This window comes from Ostrea edulis, chromosome 8, assembly GCF_947568905.1.
Source record: "Ostrea edulis chromosome 8, xbOstEdul1.1, whole genome shotgun sequence".
Lineage (NCBI taxonomy): Eukaryota > Metazoa > Mollusca > Bivalvia > Ostreida > Ostreidae > Ostrea > Ostrea edulis.
Window position 1 is genome coordinate 3,084,143 of NC_079171.1, and position 23,945 is coordinate 3,108,087.

A 23,945-nucleotide genomic window follows, 5' to 3' on the forward strand; every position below is an offset into this window, starting at 1 on the left:
AACATAAATTTCGAAAAAACGAAAACTTGACGCTGAGGTTCACGTTTTGGTTTACACATTACCTTGCATAGAAATTCGCATATTGTATAACGTTTGTTTTCTCTCTGATAGTAGTTATTTATGGAAAAGGCGCGTTATGCAAAATCTTGCACATTTTCATAGCTACCAAATTAATATTGGTAACCATGGTATACTATTGTATCAAACTTTGATTACAGTGAATAATGTCATCAAAAAGTCTCAAAGTTTTTATCATGATAGATTATCTCCGTTTTTCCTTTTAGCTCTTACAAGTTTATTGCTCTTTCGGATTTCCAAAATTTTCTCTTGAGCATCACGGATCAATTGTTAAGTAAATTTTCAGAGTTTGTGTATTGTAAATCAACGTCAATCGGATCACATGTTCGTCTTTTTCCGTAACCGTTCATTTGCGGTGACGGAAATAGCCAAGTAGTTACGATTGAATCAACGTTTGTTTACAGTTGATGAAAGATATTGTAAAGTATGTCAGAGTTATTGCCATGGTGATATGCGTGTTTCAGGTGAAGAAAAAGAAAAGATGGAGTCAGATTATGTATATGTCTTACGTCCTCGATTTTCTCAGCAAACAGCACGTGGACAGAGATGGCAACCCTACAGGTAGGTCAAGGTCAGCGTCATCAAAGGTCAGGGTCGAATCATATTGTTATCGGTAATGGAATACACTATTACTACAATATCTTTTTAGTGTTTGGATGTTGTAGTTTGTTCGTATATAAGCATACAGATAGAAACAATAAACAATGATAAAAAAATAAATAATAGAACAATCAAAAATCTGCTTAGACGGTAGGTATGAGGTTTGTCGTATTTTTTATTTCTGACTGAGTCCGGATTTTGATTTCCGATTGAGTCCGGATTATTGATTTCCATTGGAATCCGGATTTTTGATTTAGCACAGTTCTATGGGTAAGGGGGTCACTTTGAGGACGGGCACAGGAGTCAGGGGCGGATCCAGGAATTATGGTTACGGTGGCCCCACTTTATGAGGCAGGGGTTCTGGATTTTATGGAACTTGAAATATGTCTCTTATTTAGTCATTTATACTATTTTCTATCAGTTTTGATTAGGTGAAATTAATAAAATGGCGCAAATTTTAAGGGTGTTTGTAAAAAATCAAGTTCTCCCAATAAAGTAATTCAAGAAATGAAAAGATTTTACCATTTATTTCTCCGGGAGTGGAAGAAAATATTGCTTCTTTTATTGTTTAGTACATTTTTTTCTGAACAAGACACCACGATTGACCTTAAATTTGTGCCCCTCCCCCTTAAATCTGCCACTGGGAGTGGCCGGAGAAATCCCACGTGTCCGTGTGGACGACCTGTATAACCTTCTAAATTATCATGATCTGTGAACCGGAATACCATCACCCCACACACAGCTAATGAACTGAACTGTATTACTAAAAATGGCGAAGTCTTTATTAACAACACCTGACAACATTTAAGTAATCAATACTATGCCGATGATGTTAACCAATATTTGAAATAAATCGTTTTGGTAAATTTTCTTGAAAAGCCACGGTCATCTAATAATGTTGTGAGTGTCATTGACCAACTCTGTCAAATTCCAGACAAACTGTTTATTTGGTTTTATGGACAGAAATGTATAATTCAAGCCTACATCCTATATCTAATATGTTTAAACACTGTTATGTAGAACAAGCCTACATCCTATATCTAATATGTTTAAACATTGTTATGTAGAACATTCGCTTCATGCCTGGGAGGTCGTTAGTTCGAGCCAAACACTCGGCGTTCAGAATTTGGAGTCAGGTACTACATTAAAAGCGGGGGTCTCATGTCGCGGAAGCCGTTGGCACGTTAAAGAACTCTCACTACTACGACCCTGAGCGATGAGCATAGGTCTAAATTTGTGGTACTTCACCTACAGCTGTTGGCGTCTCTATATAGGACATAAAACAAACAATCAACTGATGATTATAACAGGTCTAAATCTCAACTACAGCATGTACTGCACGACACAAAGTGAGCTCCGAATGCCACACGACACAAAGTGAGCTCTGAATGTCACATGTCACAAAGTGAGTTTCGAATGTCAAACAACATAAAGTAAACTCCGAATGCCCCTCGACACAAAGTGAGCTCCGAATGCCCCTCGACACAAAGTGAGTTCCGAATGCCCCTCGACACAAAGTGAGTTCCGAATGCCCCTCGACACAAAGTGAGTTCCGAATGCCCCTCGACACAAAGTGAGCTCCGAATGTCACATGTCACAAAGTGAGTTTCGAATGTCACACAACATAAAGTAAACTCCGAATGCCCCTCGACACAAAGTGAGTTCCGAATGCCCCTCGACACAAAGTGAGTTCCGAATGCCCCTCGACACAAAGTGAGTTCCGAATGTTAAACGACATATAGAGTGCGTTTGAGTTGTTCTCGTGCCCCATTTTTAGAGTTGCGAACGGCGAGAACATATGCGCAAGAACGTGTTCTTGTTCTTCAACCACAATAACCTACAGAGGTGGTGTGAGTTCTTGCACCTCAAACCCGTTCTCGAGTTGCATACTCGGCGTTCGGAATAGATATTTGTACTCGTGCGAAGAACGGCGATCTCGAACGCACTCCAGAGTTCCGAATACTACGCTACATAAAATGAGTTCCGAATACTACAATGTAGGTTCCGAATAATACGGATAAGTCTATTCAATTCATATAATTGGACTGGTGCTCATTGCTAATTACAATGAAACTATAGAGCAAAATATTTTTATTTTGCCGATATAGACATTGCCCAATTTAAACCCCATTCATTTTTTTTTTTCAATATGTATGTGTTGTTTGTTTTCATTATAACTTCGTTACTAGCTTGAAAATATGGATGTATATTTAATTGCTGTCATAAAATTTAGACATTTATTTCAAAATTAAGGATTATTTCCCTCATGCATAGCTTTTATCCTTAGACGAATTTGACTCCACTTTATGGCACTCTGTTTTTCCCTAAAGTAACTCTTAAAGTTTATAGTTATTTCGGATTTCAAACATTTCGGTTGAGCATCACTGAAGAAACATTATATGTCAAAATGCGCATCAGGTGAAATCAAAATTGATACCGTATAAGTTTTACATTATGACCCAGGGTCGAGACCTCTGCTGGTGGACTGTTAGTCCCCGAGGGTCTCTACAGCCCAGTAACTAAGTATTTCGTTGCTAGCTTGAAAATACGGATGTATATTTAATTGCTGTGATAAAATTTACAAATTCATTTCAGAATTAAGGATTATCTCCCTAATGCATAGCTCTTATCCTTAGACGAATTTGACTCCACTTTTTGGCACTCTGTTTTTCCCTAAAGTAACTCTTAAAGTTTATAGTTATTTCGGATTTCAAACATTTCGGTTGAGCATCACTGAAGAAACATTATATGTCGAAATGCGCATATGTTGAAATCAAAATTGGTACCGTATAAGTTTTACATTATGACCCAGGGTCGAAGCCTCTGCTGGTTGACTGTTAGTCCCCGAGGGTCTCTACAGCCCAGTAACTAAGTACTTCGTTACTAACTTGAAAATGCGGATGTATATTTAATTGCTGTGATAAAATTTAGAAATTTATTTCAAAATTAAGGATTATTTCCCTCATGCAAAGCTCTTATCCTTAGACGAATTTGACTCCACTTTTTTTGGCACTCTGTTTTTCCCTAAAGTAGCTCTTAAAGTTTATAGTTATGTCGGATTTCAAACATTTCGGTTGAGCATCACTGAAGACACTTTATTTCTCGAAATGCGCATCTGGTGGATCAAAATTGGTACCGTATAAATTTTACATCTTAAATACTTCCTGTTACACTTCAGTGTATCATGTTCACTTCCTAGGCCTGTTCACCTTTCAGTGTATTGTGTTCCAGTTCACCTGTCAGTGTATGATGTTAACTTCCTGTTATGGAATTTGTAATCACCAGATGAGGAGACCCTGTATTTAAAAGCAGGAAAAACGAACACAAGGGCATTTCAGCAAAAGGAAGTAAAATAAAATGAGAACGTACCTTATTTGTCCCCTTAACACATGTCTCCTGTTTCAGTGAAGGAATCCGACTGTTTCATTTTGACGACAGACGCTGATGTCAAATTTTCCCCGGAATCTGTTGAGGCGCTTCTTGATCTGATGAAACGGGACACTTCCGTGGGTGCAGTGTGCGCGCGCACTTATCCACTCGGAGAAGGGCCGCTTGTATGGTATCAGAAATTCGAGTATGCTATCGGCCATTGGTTTCAAAAGGTCAGACCTCCTTAAGTATGCAAAGTCATATAATATTATGAATCTTACTGATCAGTCAGATTATATATTTGTCATTCTATTTACTTGATCAAGATATAGGCTTATAGCGTATGTGACCAGTTAAGAAAGGGTATTTTCACCTCCTAGACACCTCATCCCACTTATGATATGCCCAGGGTTCCATAGCTACCTTACCATTAATCTTCATATACCTTATAGGAGTTATGAGATTGATTACTGTTTGTTGTTTTCACTTTTTCGTAGAGGTACATTCATGTGAAAAACATTTTTGGACGGGAGTACTCAATCGCGTACTTTGCAAAAAGACTGTACATCAGACAAGCTCGCAGTTTTTCTGATTATGAGCGATTGATTTTGATGAATTACAGGCTGCTGAACACGTGCTGGGTTCCGTTTTGTGTGCCCCTGGCTGTTTTAGCGTCTATCGATGTTCTGCACTGAAGGACATTGTACCCACCTACGCCTCCAATGTGGAGAGAGCGTTCGATTTCCTCATCAAAGACATGGGAGAAGACCGATGGCTGTGTACTCTGATGGTAAGTGTATTCCTCATTAAAAACCAACAAGTGGGAGGACGGAAGGTTGGTAGAAATTGGGTTCATTCCACTTCCTCACCAGGAACTAATCACAGGTCAAACACTCCAGGTGAGACAATCACAAGTCAAACACTCACAGATCAAACACTCACAAGTCAAACACTCACAGATCAAACACTCACAAGTCAAACACTCACAGGTCAAACACTCACAGTCAAACACTCACAGATCAAACACTCACAAGTCAAACACTCACAGGTCAAACACTCACAGTCAAACACTCACAGTCAAACATTCACAAGTCAAACACTCACAGTCAAACACTCACAAGTCAAACACTCACAGTCAAACACTCACAAGTCAAACACTCACAGTCAAACACTCACAAGTCAAACACTCACAAGTCAAACAATCACAGGTTAAACACTCACAAGTCAAACACTCACAAGTCAAACACTCACAAATCAAACACTCACAGTCAAACACTCACAAGTCAAACAATCACAGGTCAAACTCATTAAATCTGTAGTTACCTTTTCTTTTCATATAATTTTAGTTAGTTGTATTCCACTAATTGGGTATGAAGGCATACGCAATTGTACTCGTTGCACGACATTTTGAAGTTAAATATCATGGAGGTTAGTTTTATGCTTAAGGTAAGCTGCTGGGAGATAGTTTCGTACTAAAGGTCAACTGGTACCTTCGAAGTACAATGTTGTTAGGCGTCTTCCTCGGAAATAAGCAATAGTTTACTCTAACAAATGAGAGAAAACGAAAATTTCCTAGAGTTGATATTTCTCTGCTCAAATGTTTTACCGCCTCGAGTCCTGGGTTTTTGAGATTCATATTCAGTTTAAATATCCGTATTAGATGTACGTTGTCTTTTGATTCTTGCCTCTGGTATTTATTAGTCAAGTTCATGATGTGTTTTACTTAAGGTAAATCATAAGAAACCTCTATGTTCGACCACCTTAATATGTACGATTCCTGCAGGATCCATAATGTTTACCAGTGTTTCAGATCCTAAAGAGCATTGTTATATATAAGGTATAAAGCGGAAGTGGATCCAAAAGAGCATTGTTATATATAAGGTATAAAGCGGAGGTGGATCCAAAAGAGCATTGTTATATATAAGGTATAAAGCGGAGGTGGATCCAAAAGAGCATTGTTATATATAATGTATAAAGCGGAGGTGGATCCAAAATCATTCCTATAACTTCAACTAGATAACGGATTGATCCCAAAAGAGTATTGCTGTCATATTAGGTAGACAGCGAACGTATAACAAAAAACTATTGCTATAGAGATGGGTGGATCCAAAATATGATGTTATCATTCCAGGTACAAAGCGGGTGGCGGATCGAATATTGTGCGGCGTCGGAGAACGAGACCTATTGCCCTGAGGAATTTGAGGAATTCTACAAACAGAGACGGCGCTGGATCGCGTCCACGCTCGCTAACATTATCTCACTGATCAAAGACTGGACATTAGTCCGAACTCTCAATCATCGGGTGTCCTACTTATTTTGTATCTACCAGATATTTCTTCTAACCTCCACTTTCATTGGTCCCAGCACCGTGGTTATAATCGTGGCAGGTAAGCAACCGTTGACGTGGACAAGGGAAGATATTAACTTATTTCTTCATTTTAGTATTTATTGCACTATGTTTGAATTCAAATGAATACACCAAGGAAAACTATTGAAACTGAAAGTATACATAAGAACTTTATTCGACATAGGCGGCCTGAACTATGCTTGGAATTTTGACCTCACTTGGGCGGTGATACTACAATTCGTTACCTGTGTGATTTACGCTGTAATCTGTTTATTCAAGAATGAAAAGTGGCAGATGCAGGTAGGGTGATAACAATGACAAGTTATACATGGAACAATTTGTTTGTTTGACAATAAACAGGTAATACCGTGTAATATAAGGAACTCCATTATAACAGAACGTCTCCGTCTTTTGCCAAAGATAAATATGTCATGCTAAATGCTTGATCAATGAATATGAACGTCCCTCTTTTTACCTCATTAAATATTAATTGGTTAACTGGCTTCTAATTTTCTTTCATATGAAGTATTTTTATAAGCTGTCACAATTTCCAGAATTTGGGTTTCTGACGTTTTAGACATTTATCTATTTCAGTCCGGAAAAATCATCACTTTCTTTTACGCTGTCATCATGACGGCCGTCGTCGTCGGTATTGCTGAACAAGTATCGGAAGACTTCATCGGCATTAACGCAAAGGTCAAAGTTGAAACCAAAAACAACGTCACAGTCACCATTACACCCACGCCTATTCCTGGAGGTGCGTTTGTAAACCAACGTTATCATCGAACACTTAGCACAAAGAATAGATACTGTAAACCAACGTTATCATCGAACACTTAGCACAAAGAAAACATTTGTTTTTAAAACATGTTCGCTAAAAATTGCAGTCTATCGGGATTGTAAATGTATGCAATTCAATATGTAAGAGCTTGTTCTGTGTATGATCAGTTTTAGATTGAGGCAGGCTACTGACAAACAAGTTGGTGTTGCTGGGGTTTCAATAATCTCGTTTAAAGTCGATCGGTGACAGGGGATGCTTACTCTAGGTACCTAATCCCACCTCTGATATATTCTGGGGGTCCGTGTTTGTCCAACGTTAGATTTTGTATTCCTTATAATAGTTATGAGATTTGTTTAGGACGTAAACCAAGACACCAACCGGAAGAAGGACAGGTCGTCCATTTCACATTGTTCGTGTCGATGGTCATTTCAATGCTTTATATATTGCTATCTATTTGGCGTCCTATCTACACTTGGGATGAGGAGTGTTGTTTTTTCCTTATTTGTGTCGCTTATGGTATTGATTCAAAATTTATACTTCAAGAATCCATCTAGATAGCATGTGACCGCCTTTGGTCCGCCATTATCTTTTTAAGAACTTGTATATTAAGATGAAATATCATGTCACGTGACTACCTCTTCGTTACAGCAATCAGTGAGGACTTTCCAGTCTCCTTTGTGACGCTGTATCTGGGTCTCCTGATCGCTATATTCCTGGTCACCGGGATGCTTCACCCATCCGACTTTAAATGCCTTCTAAACGGAATTGTGTATCTACTTTGTTTACCATCCGGGTACTTAGTGTTGAACATTTACAGCGTGGTGAACATCACAGACCGATCATGGGGTATGTCTCAAAGAAGGATTAAAGGACAGGCGACATTCTCAATTATATATAATTTTTCGTAACATTTCACGTATAATTTCCTTGCATTCTATATCATTTCTACAAAACATATTAGGATATATTACCAGGTGGGGGTATGTCTCAAAGTACGATTTGATAATTCTTATACTGTGTTGCAATATCGATAGTTTGTTGGTGTGTGTGTGTTTGTGACAGGGTAAAGATGAACATGACCATGTATAAACATGTGAATTATCAAATCGACATTTTTATTTTAAGTAGACTTAATGTATCGTAAATAGTTATTTTAATAGCTCGGTGAGAAATCCACCTTAGTAGATATACAGGGGTCCCTAGTTTAATTACCAGCGAAACCGTGGATTATAAATTTCGATATTTTTTCCCCACAACGACTGTACATGTACAAACAATCCTGGATAAGCCATAAAAACAAAATCTTTTGAGGCACTTGTTTTTTACTTTCTTAAAACATACCGGTAGTATATTTGCCGTCTGATATGAGATTAAGTATAAGTCTTGTCTTATTGACTGACAGGATGAGATTAAGTATAATTAAGTATAAGTCTTGTCTTATTGACTGACAGGATGAGATTAAGTATAATTAAGTATAAGTCTTGTCTTATTGACTGACAGGATGAGATTAAGTATAATTAAGTATAAGTCTTGTCTTATTGACTGACAGGATGAGATTAAGTATAATTAAGTATAAGTCTTGTCTTATTGACTGACAGGATGAGATTAAGTATAATTAAGTATAAGTCTTGTCTTATTGACTGACAGGATGAGATTAAGTATAATTAAGTATAAGTCTTGTCTTATTGACTGACAGGATGAGATTAAGTATAATTAAGTATAAGTCTTGTCTTATTGACTGACAGGATGAGATTAAGTATAATTAAGTATAAGTCTTGTCTTATTGACTGACAGGATGAGATTAAGTATAATTAAGTATAAGTCTTGTCTTATTGACTGACAGGATGAGATTAAGTATAATTAAGTATAAGTCTTGTCTTATTGACTGACAGGATGAGATTAAGTATAATTAAGTATAAGTCTTGTCTTATTGACTGACAGGATGAGATTAAGTATAATTAAGTATAAGTCTTGTCTTATTGACTGACAGGATGAGATTAAGTATAATTAAGTATAAGTCTTGTCTTATTGACTGACAGGATGAGATTAAGTATAATTAAGTATAAGTCTTGTCTTATTGACTGACAGGATGAGATTAAGTATAATTAAGTATAAGTCTTGTCTTATTGACTGACAGGATGAGATTAAGTATAATTAAGTATAAGTCTTGTCTTATTGACTGACAGGAACCAGGGAGGAAAAGGAACACAACACAGTAAAGGAACAAAAGCCGTGGTACGACGGACTGGAGACAGTAATGAGGAAAATATTCTTGTAAGTAGAAAAAACCCGAGAGCCATGATTGCAATATTTACATTACACACTAAAGTAGAAGAGGTTTAACAAAGTGCTGGACCAGAATAATTTTTGTTTCGATTTTGATTATTAACTGTAATTCGTTTTATCCAATATGGTTCATATTATGTTTTGAAAATACAGGGAATGAAAATCACTCTGCTGTAAGTGTGAATTCATTATAAGCATGTTCGTTGTAACTGTGTTTTACTGTAAGTGTGAATTCATTATAAGCATGTTCTCTGTAACTGTGTTTTACTGTAAGTGTGAATTCATTATAAGTGTGTTCTCTGTAACTGTGTTTTACTGTAAGTGTGAATTCATTATAAGCATGTTCGTTATAACTGTGTTTTACGGTAAGTGTGAATTCATCATAAACATGTTCGTTATAACTGTGTTTTACGGTAAGTGTGAATTCGTTATAAGTATGTTTGCTATAACCGTGTTTTACTGTAAGTGTGAATTCATTATAAGAGTGTTCACTGTAACTGTGTTTTACTGTAAGTGTGAATTCATTATAAGAATACGCATTGTAACTGTGTTTTACTGTAATTGTGAATTCATTATAAGCATGTTCGCTGTAACTGTTTTACTGTAAGTGTGAATTCATTATATCGTGTTCATTGTAACTGTGTTTGACTGTAATTGTGAATTCCTTATAAGCATGTTCGCTGTAACTGTTTTACTATAAGTGTGAATTCATTATAAGCATGTTCGTTATAACTGTGTTTTACTGTACGTAGTGTAATGAGAGAAATGATTTGAGCTTTTTATAGCTTAAGAAAAACAAACGCGTCAGGGAGAGATTCTTCCGGTGCTATTAATCGTGTACAAATTTTCAGTTATGTCCGTCACACCACGAAATTTGTACCGGTTATTTTTGGGGGGGGGGGGGCATAGCGTTACTAGTTCTTATCGCATTCTACTGATGACAGCTCACCTCATCACGTTTCCGTTTAGTTGTTTTGACAAGACGGAACCATTGCCAACACCCTCGGTACCAGAGGCGAAGGAAGTTCTGCGACGTCCACGGCGGGAATCTCAAACCGAGGCTCAGCCGCAGCAGAGGTTGTCGCAAACGATCGCTCCAGGATTTAAGTTTCAAGGTATTTCTTAAGAGATTTCTTTAGTGAATAGTACTAGTAGCTGATATATGACCTTGAACTCTGTTTGATCTTAGTTGGATGTGTGTTGCCTTGATGCCGATTTTATGCAAATTAAGAGGAAACTTGAAACAGAGTAGTAGATCCATGGGAATAAAAGTAAAAATTAACATTATCCAAAATGGGCAACTGATGGAAAGCCAATTGATAGTCAATAATTGTTATTACTTTTACGTGATTTTCATCAACATGTGTTATTTGTGTTGGTCATGGAACGCGCCTGTGCATAAAGTAGCACAGTTGAAAATCGTTTTTCTTTGCTGCCGTACATTTGTATAGGACATCATTTTCTCCCTAGCGATGACGTAAAAAAGTTATTTCTGTCCTTCTTAGGCAGCATTCGGAAATCCAGACGAGTGGATGATCAGCTGAGGGAGGGGAAAGTGGAAGGTAAACACAGAGTATGACATCACAATACCAAAGTAACCAATCATTTAACGAAAGCAGTCAAACTACGCATTGATTAGCTTGTCAAGCTCCATTGGAGAGAGAGAGAGAGAGAGAGAGAGAGAGAGAGAGAGAGAGAGATTAAATCTTTAAGATTGTGTGTTCAGTATCACCTTCTTCATTAGGAATGTAGTTTATTGGTTATTTTTAGAATTAGAGGACTCACCGGAAGAGGAAGAGACGGAAAGTGAGGAGGATTTTGACGAAGAAAATCCCATCTCTGTCAGAGAATGGCTTCCAAAAGGGATGAAGGTGAGAGGAAGATTTTTAATTCAATTTGACTCTAATATAGCACAAATGTCTATATTTTTAAATCGAAATCTTATCATTTCAAGGACGGATCTGAAGAAGAGGTAGGGACAAAGGTTGCACCCCTTAGTTGAACATGCTGTGTTCTGTAACATTCACGATTTGGGAAAGAGAGAAAATTTCCATCTTGGATAGCAACTTTGACAATTATCCGGATCTGTTATTGCACATAATGTGTTTAAAATAGTTAAGAATGTTATTTTTGCAGGAATACGCCAATATATTTATGGACAATGGATATGAAAACACAAATTTTCTGGGAATGTTAACTGAAAAAGACCTTAAAAGACTAGGAATCAAGAAAGTAGCACATCGCCGGAATCTTTTACGGAAAATCCAGGATATTCCGGAGTTTAAGATCCCCATTGATGTTCCGGTTTGTATTTCCAATTTCTTTATAAACAAATCGACCAAGAAATTAAGATGGAGTTTGTTGCACAATTGGAAAGCCTCGGAACGAGACATGTATAGGAATCTGGTGACATCTCAAAATTACGCGCAAAAATTCCAATATTCAAATAAAATCGTCCATATTTCAATTCGACCAAAGTTTTATTTTGATAACTTAAAGTAATGCATGAATTCACATATTATATATTCACATTGTTTTAATGCCCCTCATTTATCGTAAGGGCAAGCAAAAGATGGCCAAAATTCACCCTGTGTATATGTATATCATCCATGACTTTTTACAAAAATCATAAAACCTGTAAATTTTATACATTTATCTATAAACTTTACACTTTTATATGTAAACTTTACACTTTTTATGTGTAAACTTTGCACTTTTATATGTAAACTTTACACTTTTATGTGTAAACTTTACACTTTTTATGTGTAAACTTTATACTTTTATATATAAACATTACACGTTTAAAAAATCTGTCAATGATGCGGCACAGGCTTCCACAATTTGTTACGATTTGTTTACAGGAATCAAAATTGTAGATGCCGTATATGTCTGTCGACAATTGGCAATTTCCCCGCCTTATTCCTGACGTTCTTAAAAATGTTTAAATGATATATCGATAAACGTTTGAATGACACCCCAGTTTTCGAGAATTCCTGGATCCGCCCTTGGTTTAGGTTTATTTGATTTGTGTCTTCAGAAAGACGTCACTTCCTGGCTCGTCACTATTGGACTGGAGGAATACAAAACCAACTTCAAAAAGAACGACATTAAGACCATCAAGGACATGGAAACTCTCAAGTCGTTCAAAGACCAGGAAATCAGGGAAGAACTGAATATAACCAAACCAGGTAGGTGCGGATCCACGGGAGGGGGGGATGCTGCTGATCTAATTACAAGATATAGATACGCAAATTATAAATTAAGTTAGATATATATAGGTGCGGATCCACGAGAGCGGGAGGACTGATCAGTTGAATTGATACATGTAGGCGCGGATCAGGTGACAAGATACATGTAGGTGCGGATCAGTCGGGGGAAAATGGGAATTCATTTTTGGAATTAGAAATGGATTGGCAAAGTATTGAGATGAATGGACGTTGAAATAGCTGGCAGAAATACGTGTTGTATCTGGGAATGGATCAAGTGGGGCGGAGCTGAAACTGCAACCCATCAGATAAGGGAATCATAGAAGATCCTGTACAGCGAGAAGGGGCGGGGGCTGAAATATCTTTAAAAAGAAATTAGCGCCGAAAATCTTACGTGGATAGGGTTTGGGGGACAGGATTTGGTAAGGGAATAATTTTAGACAGAAGAATTGGATCCGTTCCTTGATACACGTTCCGTTTAAACAAAATCCAAACGTTGCGGTGAAGTAATGGTCTTAACTGTACAAGAATATGTAGAGAACTAATCAGGCCGCGATGGATCAATTTTCAAGGAGAGAATTTAATAAAAATAGTAATTTACATGGCTTTGAAATTCCATGTCATTAAACGTAAAAGTTCAAACAAGGTTAATGTAAAAATCAGATCAACTGACAAATGTTCAAAAATCGGGTGTAAATCATAAAGTTGTACTGAAATATTCCCAGACCAACGTGAAAGAATAAATCAAAATATCAATTTTCATTTGACATGAACATTTCACACTTAATAATTTTTTTAAATTCAGGATTGGAAGTTGAAAATTTTGATTTGAAATTTAGTTTACAGTTTAACATATGCAACGGTTTGGCTCTTTCGCGATTGTGGCCGAGAGGTTAGAGCGTTCGCCCCGCATGCGGAAGGTCGGCGTTCGAATCCCGGCCGCGACAGACCCAAGTCGTTGAAAACAGGTAGTGACAGTTCCATCGCTAAACGCTCGGCATTAGGTGTGAATGTCACGGGTCGTCGGAGATGACCTTAAAAATGGATGTCCCATGTCACAGTAGGTGTGGCACGCTAAAGAGCCCTCACTGCTCAATGGCTGTAAGCGCCGAGCAAAGGCCTAAATTTGAAGCCCTTCACCGGTCTTGGTGACGTATCCATATGATTGAAAAATTCTCGAGCGAGACGTTAAGCAAGATAAAATCAATCAATCAATCAAATGTCTGCATAGTGGGAAGATTAAAGAAGTCATGTTTGGAAACATTTTGATGACAAAAAAAATTTTCCTTGTAGGTCACGTCCAACGTCTTCTCGATGCCATTAATTGCTTGCGAAATCCAACTCAAGGTAGGAATATAATCAAAGTACTGAAAGTACTTGGGTTGTGCTTACGAAACTGAACTTGAGGTAGGAATATAATCAAGGCACTGAAAGTACTAAGAACTGAAATCTGACAAGGTAAGAATGAAAAAATATCTTTCTTATGAAACACATTATCTATTCATTATCTAGATATCAGGGAGGGAACATATCTATTCATTATCTAGATATCAGGGAGGGAACATATCTATTGATTATCTAGATATCAGGGAGGGAACATATCTATTCATTATCTAGATATCAGGGAGGGAACATATCTATTCATTATCTAGATATCAGGGAGGGAACATATCTATTCATTATCTAGATATCAGGGAGGGAACATATCTATTCATTATCTAGATATCAGGGAGGGAACATATCTGTTGATTATCTAGATATCAGGGAGGGAACATATCTGTTCATTATCTAGATATCAGGGAGGGAACATATCTGTTGATTATCTAGATATCAGGGAGGGAACATATCTGTTCATTATCTAGATATCAGGGAGGGAACATATCTGTTGATTATCTAGATATCAGGGAGGGAACATATCTGTTCATTATCTAGATATCAGGGAGGGAACATATCTGTTGATTATCTAGATATCAGGGAGGGAACATATCTGTTCATTATCTAGATATCAGGGAGGGAACATATCTGTTGATTATCTAGATATCAGGGAGGGAACATATCTATTGATTATCTAGATATCAGAGAGGGAACATATCTGTTCATTATCTAGATATCAGGGAGGGAACATATCTATTCATTATCTAGATATCAGGGAGGGAACATATCTATTCATTATCTAGATATCAGGGAGGGAACATATCATTACTATTGATATTTTGTACATTGAGGCTCTATACATAAACAAGAGGCCCATGGGCCACATCGCTCACCTGAGTCACCTTGGTCCATATCAGAAATTTTCCATATCTAAAACTTTGACCCCCTATTGTGGCCCCATCCAACCCCCGGGGGCCATGATTTTAACAATTTAGAATCTTTACTATATCAGGAAGCTTTCATATAAATCTCAGCTTTTCTGGCTCAGTGGTTCTTGGGAAAAAGATTTTTAAAGATTTTTCCTATAAATTTGTATGTAAAACTTTGATGCCCCCCTTGAGGCCCCATCCAATCCCCGGGGTCCATGATTTTAACAAACTTGAATCTGCACTATATCCAAAAAAAACAAACAAAAAAACGAAAAAAAACAAAAACAAAAAAAAACTTTGACCCCCTATTGTGGCCCCATCCGACCCCCGGGGGCTGTGATTTTAACAATTTAGAATCTGCATTATATCAGGAAGCTTTCATATAAATCTCAGCTTTTCTGGATCAGTGGTTCTTGAAAAGAAGATTTTTCCTATATATTTGTATGTAAAACTTTGATCCCCTATTGTGGCCCCATCCGACCCCCGGGGGCCATGATTTTAACAATTTAGAATCTGCATTATATAAGGAAGCTTTCATATAAATCTCAGCTTTTCTGGCTCAGTGGTTCTTGAGAAGAAGATTTTTAAAGATTTTCCCTATATATTTGTATGTAAAACTTTGATCCCCTATTGTGGCCCAATCCGACTCCCGGGGGCCATGATTTTAACAATTTAGAATCTGTACTATATCAGGAAGCTTTCATATAAATCTCAGCTTTTCTGGCACAGTGGTTCTTGAGAAGAAGATTTTTAAAGATTTCCCTATATATTTGTATGTAAAACTTTGATCCCCTATTGTGGCCCCATCTGACCCCCGGGGGTCATGATTTTAACAATTTAGAATCTGCATTATATAAGGAAGCTTTCATACAAATTTCATCTTTTCTGGCCCAGTGGTTCTTGAGAAGAAGATTTTTTAATGACCCTACCCTATTTTTACCTTTTCTTGATTATCTCCCCTTGGAAGGTGGCCTGGCCCTTTATTTTAACAATTTAGAATTCCCTTTACCTAAGGATGTTTTGTGCCAACTTTGGTTGAAATTGGCCCAGTGGTTGTTGAGAAGAAGTTGAAAATGTGAAAAGTTTACAGACGGACGGACACCGGAATACGGGTGATCAGAAAAGCTCACTTGAGCTTTCAGCTCAGGTGAGCTAAAAACATCAAAAGAGAAATCAATACCGAATTCTCTTTCAAATATATACATGTATACAAGAAATATTTTACACAAGGCACTAATCTATACATATATACCAAAAATTATACACGAGGAATTAATCCATACCTGTAAGCAATTAATAGTTTACACGAGGTTTGTGCTTCTTCTTACAAGAATTCCATTGTGAATAACGAATAAAGCATTCAATTTTCTGTTACAGAGGAGCGGATCAATATAATAATGGATAAAGCATTCAATCTTATATTGTAGAGGAGCGGATCAATATTAATAACGGATAAAGCATTCTGTCTCATATTGTAGAGGAGCGGATCAATATTTATAAGGATAAAGCATTCAATCTTATATTGTAGATGAGCGGATCAATATTTATAATGGATAAAGCATTCAATCTTATGTTGTAGAGGAGCGGATCATTACAGAAATAAAAGAGCAGATAAGCCGGTCACATCAACATGAGCTGAAGAGTGTTAATCAAGAGGAGTACAAGTTCTGGAGCGACCTCATCCGGGCATGTCTGGAACCCGGCTCTGACGCTTTTGGATTTGAAGAAATTCTAAAAAGTAAATCCTAGCTTTAACCATTCAGACATCATACATCTCATTCAGTCATGTTGTGAAGTTTTATTTATCTTAAAGTATAACATTAAACTATATCGCAGCTTTCAAACTTGGCATCATTTTAAATCTTTTTCAACCTTGTGGTCATTCGAGTTAGAATAAGTCCTCAGTACTCCTTGCTTTTCGTAAGAGGCGACTGAATGGGGTGGTCCCTTCTGATGAGACCGAAAAACATGAGGTCCCGTGTCACAGCAGATGTGGCACAATAAAGAGTTCTCCCTGCTCAAAGGCCTTAAGCGCCGAGCATAGGCCTAATTTTGCAGCCCTTTACCGGCAATGGTGACATCTCCATATGAGTGAAATATCCTTGAGAGAGATGTTAAACAATATGTACATCAATCAATAAATCGTTTTATGACGTCACAATTCAATAACTGATATGGAATCTTAGTCAATAAAGAATATCCAAGCGGCTGTGATTAAAATACTGAGGAGAAAGGACCCAACAATTACACTAGGTCGATAGAGGCACCTAATTGCACCTCTGGTGTGTCCAGGTGTCCGTATTTGCCCAATTCACGAGGCTTAATTTTAACGCAAAACTCATATTCATCAAATGATTTTGTTCCTTTAATTTAGTCCCTTAAGAGTTTTTCCCCTGGTACGCCTTCAGATAAAGTCTGGCGAATTTATTCCAAAGCTTTTGCTCAGAAAAGTAGCAGTGATGGTTCTTTGCCCCAAATAATTAAATCTTACACATACAGAAATTATACTCCAGCACCAAACTTTTGAGTTGATATTATAAAGAAGTACTGTTTGTTATCTTCAGAGTTATGAGATTGATCACTGTTCGTTATCTTCACCTTGCATTGTACATTCCAGATGTTGTTTAACTGGAAAATTCCTTCTTGTTTTAAGCTTGTCCAAATTAGACATGTTTTACTGTGTTTTACTGTGTTTGTAAAAGAGATGGTGCTATGAATCTGTGTATTTGTAGCAAAGCTAGCGTCATCACGTAACGAGTGACTGATGCAATATCTCTCTTTATTTGTAGCAAAGTTAGCGTCATTACGTAATGAGTGGCTGATGGTGTCCGGTATTGTGAATTGTCTGTGGATTGTCATCATCATGACCTTGTCCAGCAGCATCGACCTTCAGGTGGCGGGAACCAATCCTCTCAGTAAGTCGTCTTCAGTGACGCCTAGTAATCCTGCCCGGGAGAATGATAAATGAAGATACCATTACTTAATGGACACAGAAAAGGCAGTCAAATTAGAAAAAAATTAACAAGCAAATCCTGGATCTGCCAATGTACAAAAATGGGTTTTGCTGAAAAAGAAAATAAATGAATAAATAACATCGGTCAATTTGGATGGCATGTGACTGATGTTGTCTTACATGTACATTCCTTTAATTCTATGTCAGACTTTTATGTCTGCTTAACAAATAATCTTGTCAGCTTGGCTTGTCAGATTGTTATGTTGACCAAACACAAATCAGTCGCGGATTTTAGGATTTCCGAAAGGGGGCACATATGAAAGTCAAGTATTAGTCAAACTACTCGGCCATTCTGGGTTGTCATATTGGTGTGTTGACTTGTCAGATTGCTGTGTTGACTTGTTATATTGCTGTGTTGACTTGTCAGATTGTTGTATTGACTTCTAAGATTGTTGTATTGACTTGTAAGATTGTTGTATTGACTTCTTAGATTGTTGTATTGACTTTGCAAGTTCATGACACCCACACTCCTTTCTGGCAAGAAACAAATCATAATTGTCAACATGAAGACGGAACATGTAACAGGTTTACTGTATATTAAGATCTCACATAATTATTTGAAAAGTGGATGGCAGATATATACTTTTATGGCGGTCAGACGGGTTCGATCGCCAGTGGGCAGATACCTTAGTTTGTAGAGCACGTGAATAGAGATCCAAGGGGCCTGGGTTCGAATTCCGGTCTGGTCCGTTGCATTTTCTCCTTTACTGTTACATTTGGTGCCTTACACCAACCCCTGGAACTGACAGATGTAAATGTTTGTCTTGTCAGAGGAAAAAGATCCAGTTTTGGTGTCTTCCAGGGAGGGATGTGTCGGTCAGCCGGGTTCGATTACCGGTGGTCAGTTAGCCAGGTTCGATTGCCAGTGGTCAGTTAGCCGGATTCGATTGCCGGTGGTCAGTTAGCCGGGTTCGATTGCCGATGGTCAGTTAGCTCAGTTGGTAGAGCACCTGTTTGAATCCTGGTTTATAGAGTCCATTGTATTTCTCCTTTTCTGTTACACCTCATCATATTGATATTTTTCTGTTACACCTCATCATATTGATATTTTTCTGTTACACCTCATCATATTGATATTTTTCTGTTACACCTCATCATATTGATATTTTTCTGTTACACCTCATCATATTGATATTTTTTAAAGATAGTTTTTCTTCACATGTTTTTTTTTTATTTGGTTTCGTTACATTCATTTTTTTATTCTTTTTTTTTTTTTCAGGTTTGGTTTTCCTCGTTGTATTCGGATTTTTGTTCGTTCTTCAATTCCTCTGCATGCTGGTTCACAGGTTCACCACTTTGTCCCACTTCATTGCGCGTGCGCCATACAGATTCGGTCAGAGTTACCGGACATCCATTTCCTTCCTGTCACGTGATCTCGACCCAGATGAAGAACACTTGGTTGCAGAAGCTAGAAGCTTAGAACCCCAATTTCTACAACGGATGCAGAAGAAATCAAAAGTTGTCAAACGGAAGAAACACCAGAATCACCAAGATAACAGATTTTCAGAGAGAGCACCATTGATGTCCAATCACCCGGATGTGTACACGGGTCGGCAAAACCCTTCGTTTCAGGAAAATGTTTAAAAGAGATCAAAACCAATGACATTCTTGAAACATTTCAATCGATCTTCATTATTGTTCCCGAGCATTAAATTTCATCATCTACAGCATATCAAATGGCTAATGTGAAAGTGAAAGTGAGGTGTTATCTAGTGGTGTGATAAACACGTGACAGTACAATGTGAAAGTGAAAGTGAGTTGTTATCTAGTGGTGTGATAAACACGTGACAGTACAATGTGAAAGTGAAAGTAAAGTGTTATCTAGTGATGTGATAAACACGTGACAGTACAATGTGAAAGTGAAAGTGAGTTGTTATCTAGTGGTGTGATAAACACGTGACAGTACAATGTGAAAGTGAAAGTGAGTTGTTATCGAGTGGTGTGATAAACACGTGACTGTATTATGAGGATACGGATTTATCGAAATCGTGTGACGATTTAGAGATAATCGTGTAAACCAGGCTCATTATTTTTCAGTCCTGGTCTCAAATTCACAGAAAATACATCAGTTTTATGATTGTCACGATAGAAAAAAGGGTGGAAAATATGAAATAAAGAAAATTATATTCATTCAAGTGTTGAAATCATTTTTCATCCAAAACTTTAGTTGCACACCTGATTACTGCCTGTTTTACTGTGCATGCAATCTGATTAAAATACAGATCTCTCATATAGCGCACAGCGCAGAGAGATCTGACAACGACCCATAGAGGTCATGTTCTGTGATGTAAACATCACCTCAATAATTTGCATAAAAGTTAATTATAACAGCCAATCACAATAATTGTTACTTTCGAGCTGCGTATAGCGTGAGAAGATGGCGTCAAAATCAAGCGTGCTGATGCATTTGAGAAAGTTAAAGGATTATTTGGAATAGAGAAGCTGAGAGAACAGTTTTACAACGCTGGTGTGTTTCCGATAGCATTACTTCATAAACTTTCTGGTTGTGATAAGCTCAAATCTGATTGGCTAAAACAAAGGTAATATTTACGTCACAGAACATGACCCACTATGGGTCGTTGTCAGATCTCTCTGCGCTTGCGCAAAATGAGAGATCTTTATTTTAATCAGATTGCTGTGCATGCAGAAGCCTAATCTATTGAAGGAGTTTGCGATGAACTTTTAAAAGACATCGCAGTAACTTTATAACTAGTTTGACCATTACAATGCTAGTTTGTCGCAAATTCTTTCGATTACTGTTTACAAAGGTAGTGATTGCTCCTTGCCAAACGCTCGGCATTTAGAAGTGAGAATCACGGGTCTTTCAGATATTACCTTACAAAAGGAGGCCCCACGTCAGGACATGCGTTGGCACGATAAAGAACCCTCACTGCTACGGCCGTGAGTATCATAAGTAATCAACAATTTTAGCACTTAGCAGCAAAGCCGATTCAAAATGTTGCGCATACTTTTTGGGAGTTGAACTATGTTCAATCTCCCTGGGTCATCACGCACTTTTCTGCGCAGTAATTTGTATTGAATTGTATAGTGGTCGTCAGTGGGGGTTCTGTGTCAGCTGATTTACTCCTAGGTAAATCAACATAAACTTTTATAAACATCCGCCATTAAATAATCCATGTAACTTTTCTGAATTAATCTAATTTTGATAATTGACATGTAAATAAATGCAATGATATTGTATTCAAATCAATTTGAATACAAGATTTCGATCAAATTGATACTGATAGACATAGAAAAATAAAAGATAAGGTTGAAAATTGTCGTTTGTAGCGCAGCGTCACCTATAAACATTGATAGGGAAACGAAGGACAACTGCAAACAAGCCCTATTGACACCGTGGCGCGAAATATCGAATATGGTGCGAAACCTCAGAAAATTTACAAGAAATAACTCTACAACATTGTGTATGTGTATATATTTGGGATTTTTTTTAATGTGATATAAAAGATGCTTGATGTTACATGTAGATTGAATTAAAACACGTCATTCCCAGTCAACAACTTTCGATTGGGATCGGAATACGAAATAAAATTTCTTATATCCGGTGGCAAAGTGAAACTGCTTCATGCTTCAAGTTATTGAATTACGTAGTAATTGCACGTTACACATTAGAGAACTGTTCCTTTTAATAAAGAAAGTCACAAAATAGATACAAAATGAGTGTACCTTATTCATTACTGTTACCGAGCTTTCGTCGACTATAATCTCGAAATGGCGTGTTTCGCTGCGCTTGATGACGGTAAGGTCCACATTTTCTACGTGAGTAGTGTGATATTTGTTTATGAATTTTTTGCGCATACATGGTATGTCTCGACTAGGAATAATGGAAACTTTCTCACCTATGTATGTAAAGACATATTAATCTCTATTTTTAAAAATGTAGAACACTTTTATCAAATGACAATGTTTGAAAACGCTTAGAGCCCCGATGTCAGAATTTCCTTTTCCAAGACATCAATATGTCAAATTCATTATCCTTTTTTAATAGTATGTACCATATTTTGTACCAGTTATCCATTTTGAATCCCCTATTACAATGGGATTTTGCTGCACTCTCTAATGTTTGAGTGGATGTCATGAGTGTGTGTCAAACAGAAATTTTAAGAGCATGGGATAAGGTGCTGCCATGTATTACTTCACTATCAAAGTTTAACCCAGTTGCCACAATGTTGAATTTATGCTGCAAAAAGGATTGGAAATTGCTCTGGTCAAAACACATTGTTTATTTGTCTACTGATGAAAGAGACATGAGGATTCTCCCTCACAAACTGAAAAAAAAAATAGTTATGGATCTTGTACATGTATAGTTTATTGATCACTATAGATTTCCAGCATCACAAGTCTGATTCCACTATATGCTTTCCATACTGTCAGGTTCATTCACCCCCTGTTTGAGCCACAGTATAATATCCCAAATACCTTGGCAATAAATAACATTATTTGACTAGTGTTTCATTTTTAGCGGAGTTGCGATGAAGTCAAACTCGGCTTATGATCTGATGAAGTGCCTTTGGGCGGGCAGGCGGGCACGCATCAACATTTCATTTCCGCACCATAGCTCTTGAGCAAATTATATGATCTCATTCAAACTTAGATGGATTGTCACCCTCAGTAAGATGAGGAAGCCTATCGATTCTGGGGTCACTAGGTCAAAGGTCAAGGTCACTGGCTATAAATAGACTGAAATTTGGAGAAAATTTTGTTTTCGGCACTATAATGTTTTAACAAATTATAGGATCTCAATTAAACTTAGATGGATTATCGCCCTTGATGAGACAAAGAAGCCTATTGATTTTGGTCAAGGGTTAAAGGTCAAGGTCACAAAGGATTTAAGTCGGCTGAAATTTATGTACGCAAAATTTTGCTCCCTGCTTGATAATTCTTGAAAACTTTTCTGCCGGTTCCCTCTATGCCCATTCCTTGTGCAACTCAGCTTGTGCATTTCCGATGCCCGACAGTTTTTAATTTTTTTGCATTTCATTTATTTTGAGTTATTATACAATTATTTTCCATTCCATTGATCCTCTACAGGACTGTAGTATACTCAGGTGACAGTTTAGCATATTGGACTACCTTTTCAAGTAATGAATCCTTAGAATTAGCTATAACTAGGATTAAACTTGAATGTATATATACAGGGGAAAAACTTCTTCATAACTGCAAGGCATTGATAACCATATTGATTTGAATGTTTGGGCCATAATATGTGGTCACATTTTTCATGAGAATATAAAGGGGTGAAATTCTAGAAAACAACAACACGACTTCAGTTACTCGAGGAGCGTTGTGGTCCATGGGCCTTCCATTATCCATGTTTGCTGTTGTAACGCTTTGAAAAACAACAACAGTTGATTTGTATCTAAAATCATGATAATATTCAGTCATTTATTCCCCTCCCCTTCCAGTGCTGTCTGTTCTAACTGAATTTCCACAATGTTCAACTCCCACGAGTACTTTAAGTACTTTGATTTTGCTCTATTTTGTGTCGAAAGTGTATCGCGTTAATTTTTTGTTAAATAATAATTTATTTACCTATACTGAATCAATATATATCAAACTAAATAAACCAAACAGAATTTGTTTTCTCAACAAGATATAAGAACATGTATGTTGTTGTTTAATTCTTCTCGGCCCCTTATTCAAGAGATTGGCCCCTAAACAGTAATATCGTCAAATAGGTCTTATCGCCTACAACTTTTGTTCTGTAACGTTTAACAACATGTTTTAGTTTTCAAGATATATAAGATATGATGCTATCAATTGTATGTAATAATTAATTCACAACTTCTCTTTTTTCAATCCGTACAAATTGTCAAAAGAGTTTTAATATTTTTACGGCTTGGTTTATCTGTAATTTGTAAGTAAACTAATCAAACTTGAATTTTTTCTTTCTTTATTATCCTTGAGTTACACAACTCATCAGAATACATCTAATACGTGT

The 23,945-nt window shown here is 37.1% G+C and overlaps 1 protein-coding gene across 5 annotated transcripts in view; it reads left to right on the top strand.

The window, feature by feature from the left end:
- LOC125660927 (uncharacterized) overlaps window positions 1–20,113 on the top strand; it is a 33,961-nt gene extending 13,848 nt beyond the window's left edge. For 3 of the 5 annotated variants that reach the window (XM_048892741.2, XM_048892747.2, XM_048892744.2), the window contains 17 exons: window positions 543–639; window positions 4,084–4,280; window positions 4,670–4,837; window positions 6,179–6,434; window positions 6,579–6,694; window positions 6,989–7,151; window positions 7,824–8,021; window positions 9,362–9,449; window positions 10,431–10,576; window positions 10,967–11,023; window positions 11,232–11,332; window positions 11,598–11,765; window positions 12,499–12,649; window positions 13,961–14,014; window positions 16,550–16,708; window positions 17,760–17,885; window positions 19,203–20,113. In XM_048892741.2, the coding sequence (XP_048748698.2) occupies window positions 543–639; window positions 4,084–4,280; window positions 4,670–4,837; window positions 6,179–6,434; window positions 6,579–6,694; window positions 6,989–7,151; window positions 7,824–8,021; window positions 9,362–9,449; window positions 10,431–10,576; window positions 10,967–11,023; window positions 11,232–11,332; window positions 11,598–11,765; window positions 12,499–12,649; window positions 13,961–14,014; window positions 16,550–16,708; window positions 17,760–17,885; window positions 19,203–19,567 (2,610 nt within the window). In that variant the 3' untranslated portion in view covers window positions 19,568–20,113. The other 2 variants (XM_048892743.2, XM_056147829.1) reach the window with 2 other exon arrangements.
- The last annotated feature ends 3,832 nt before the right edge of the window (window positions 20,114–23,945 follow it).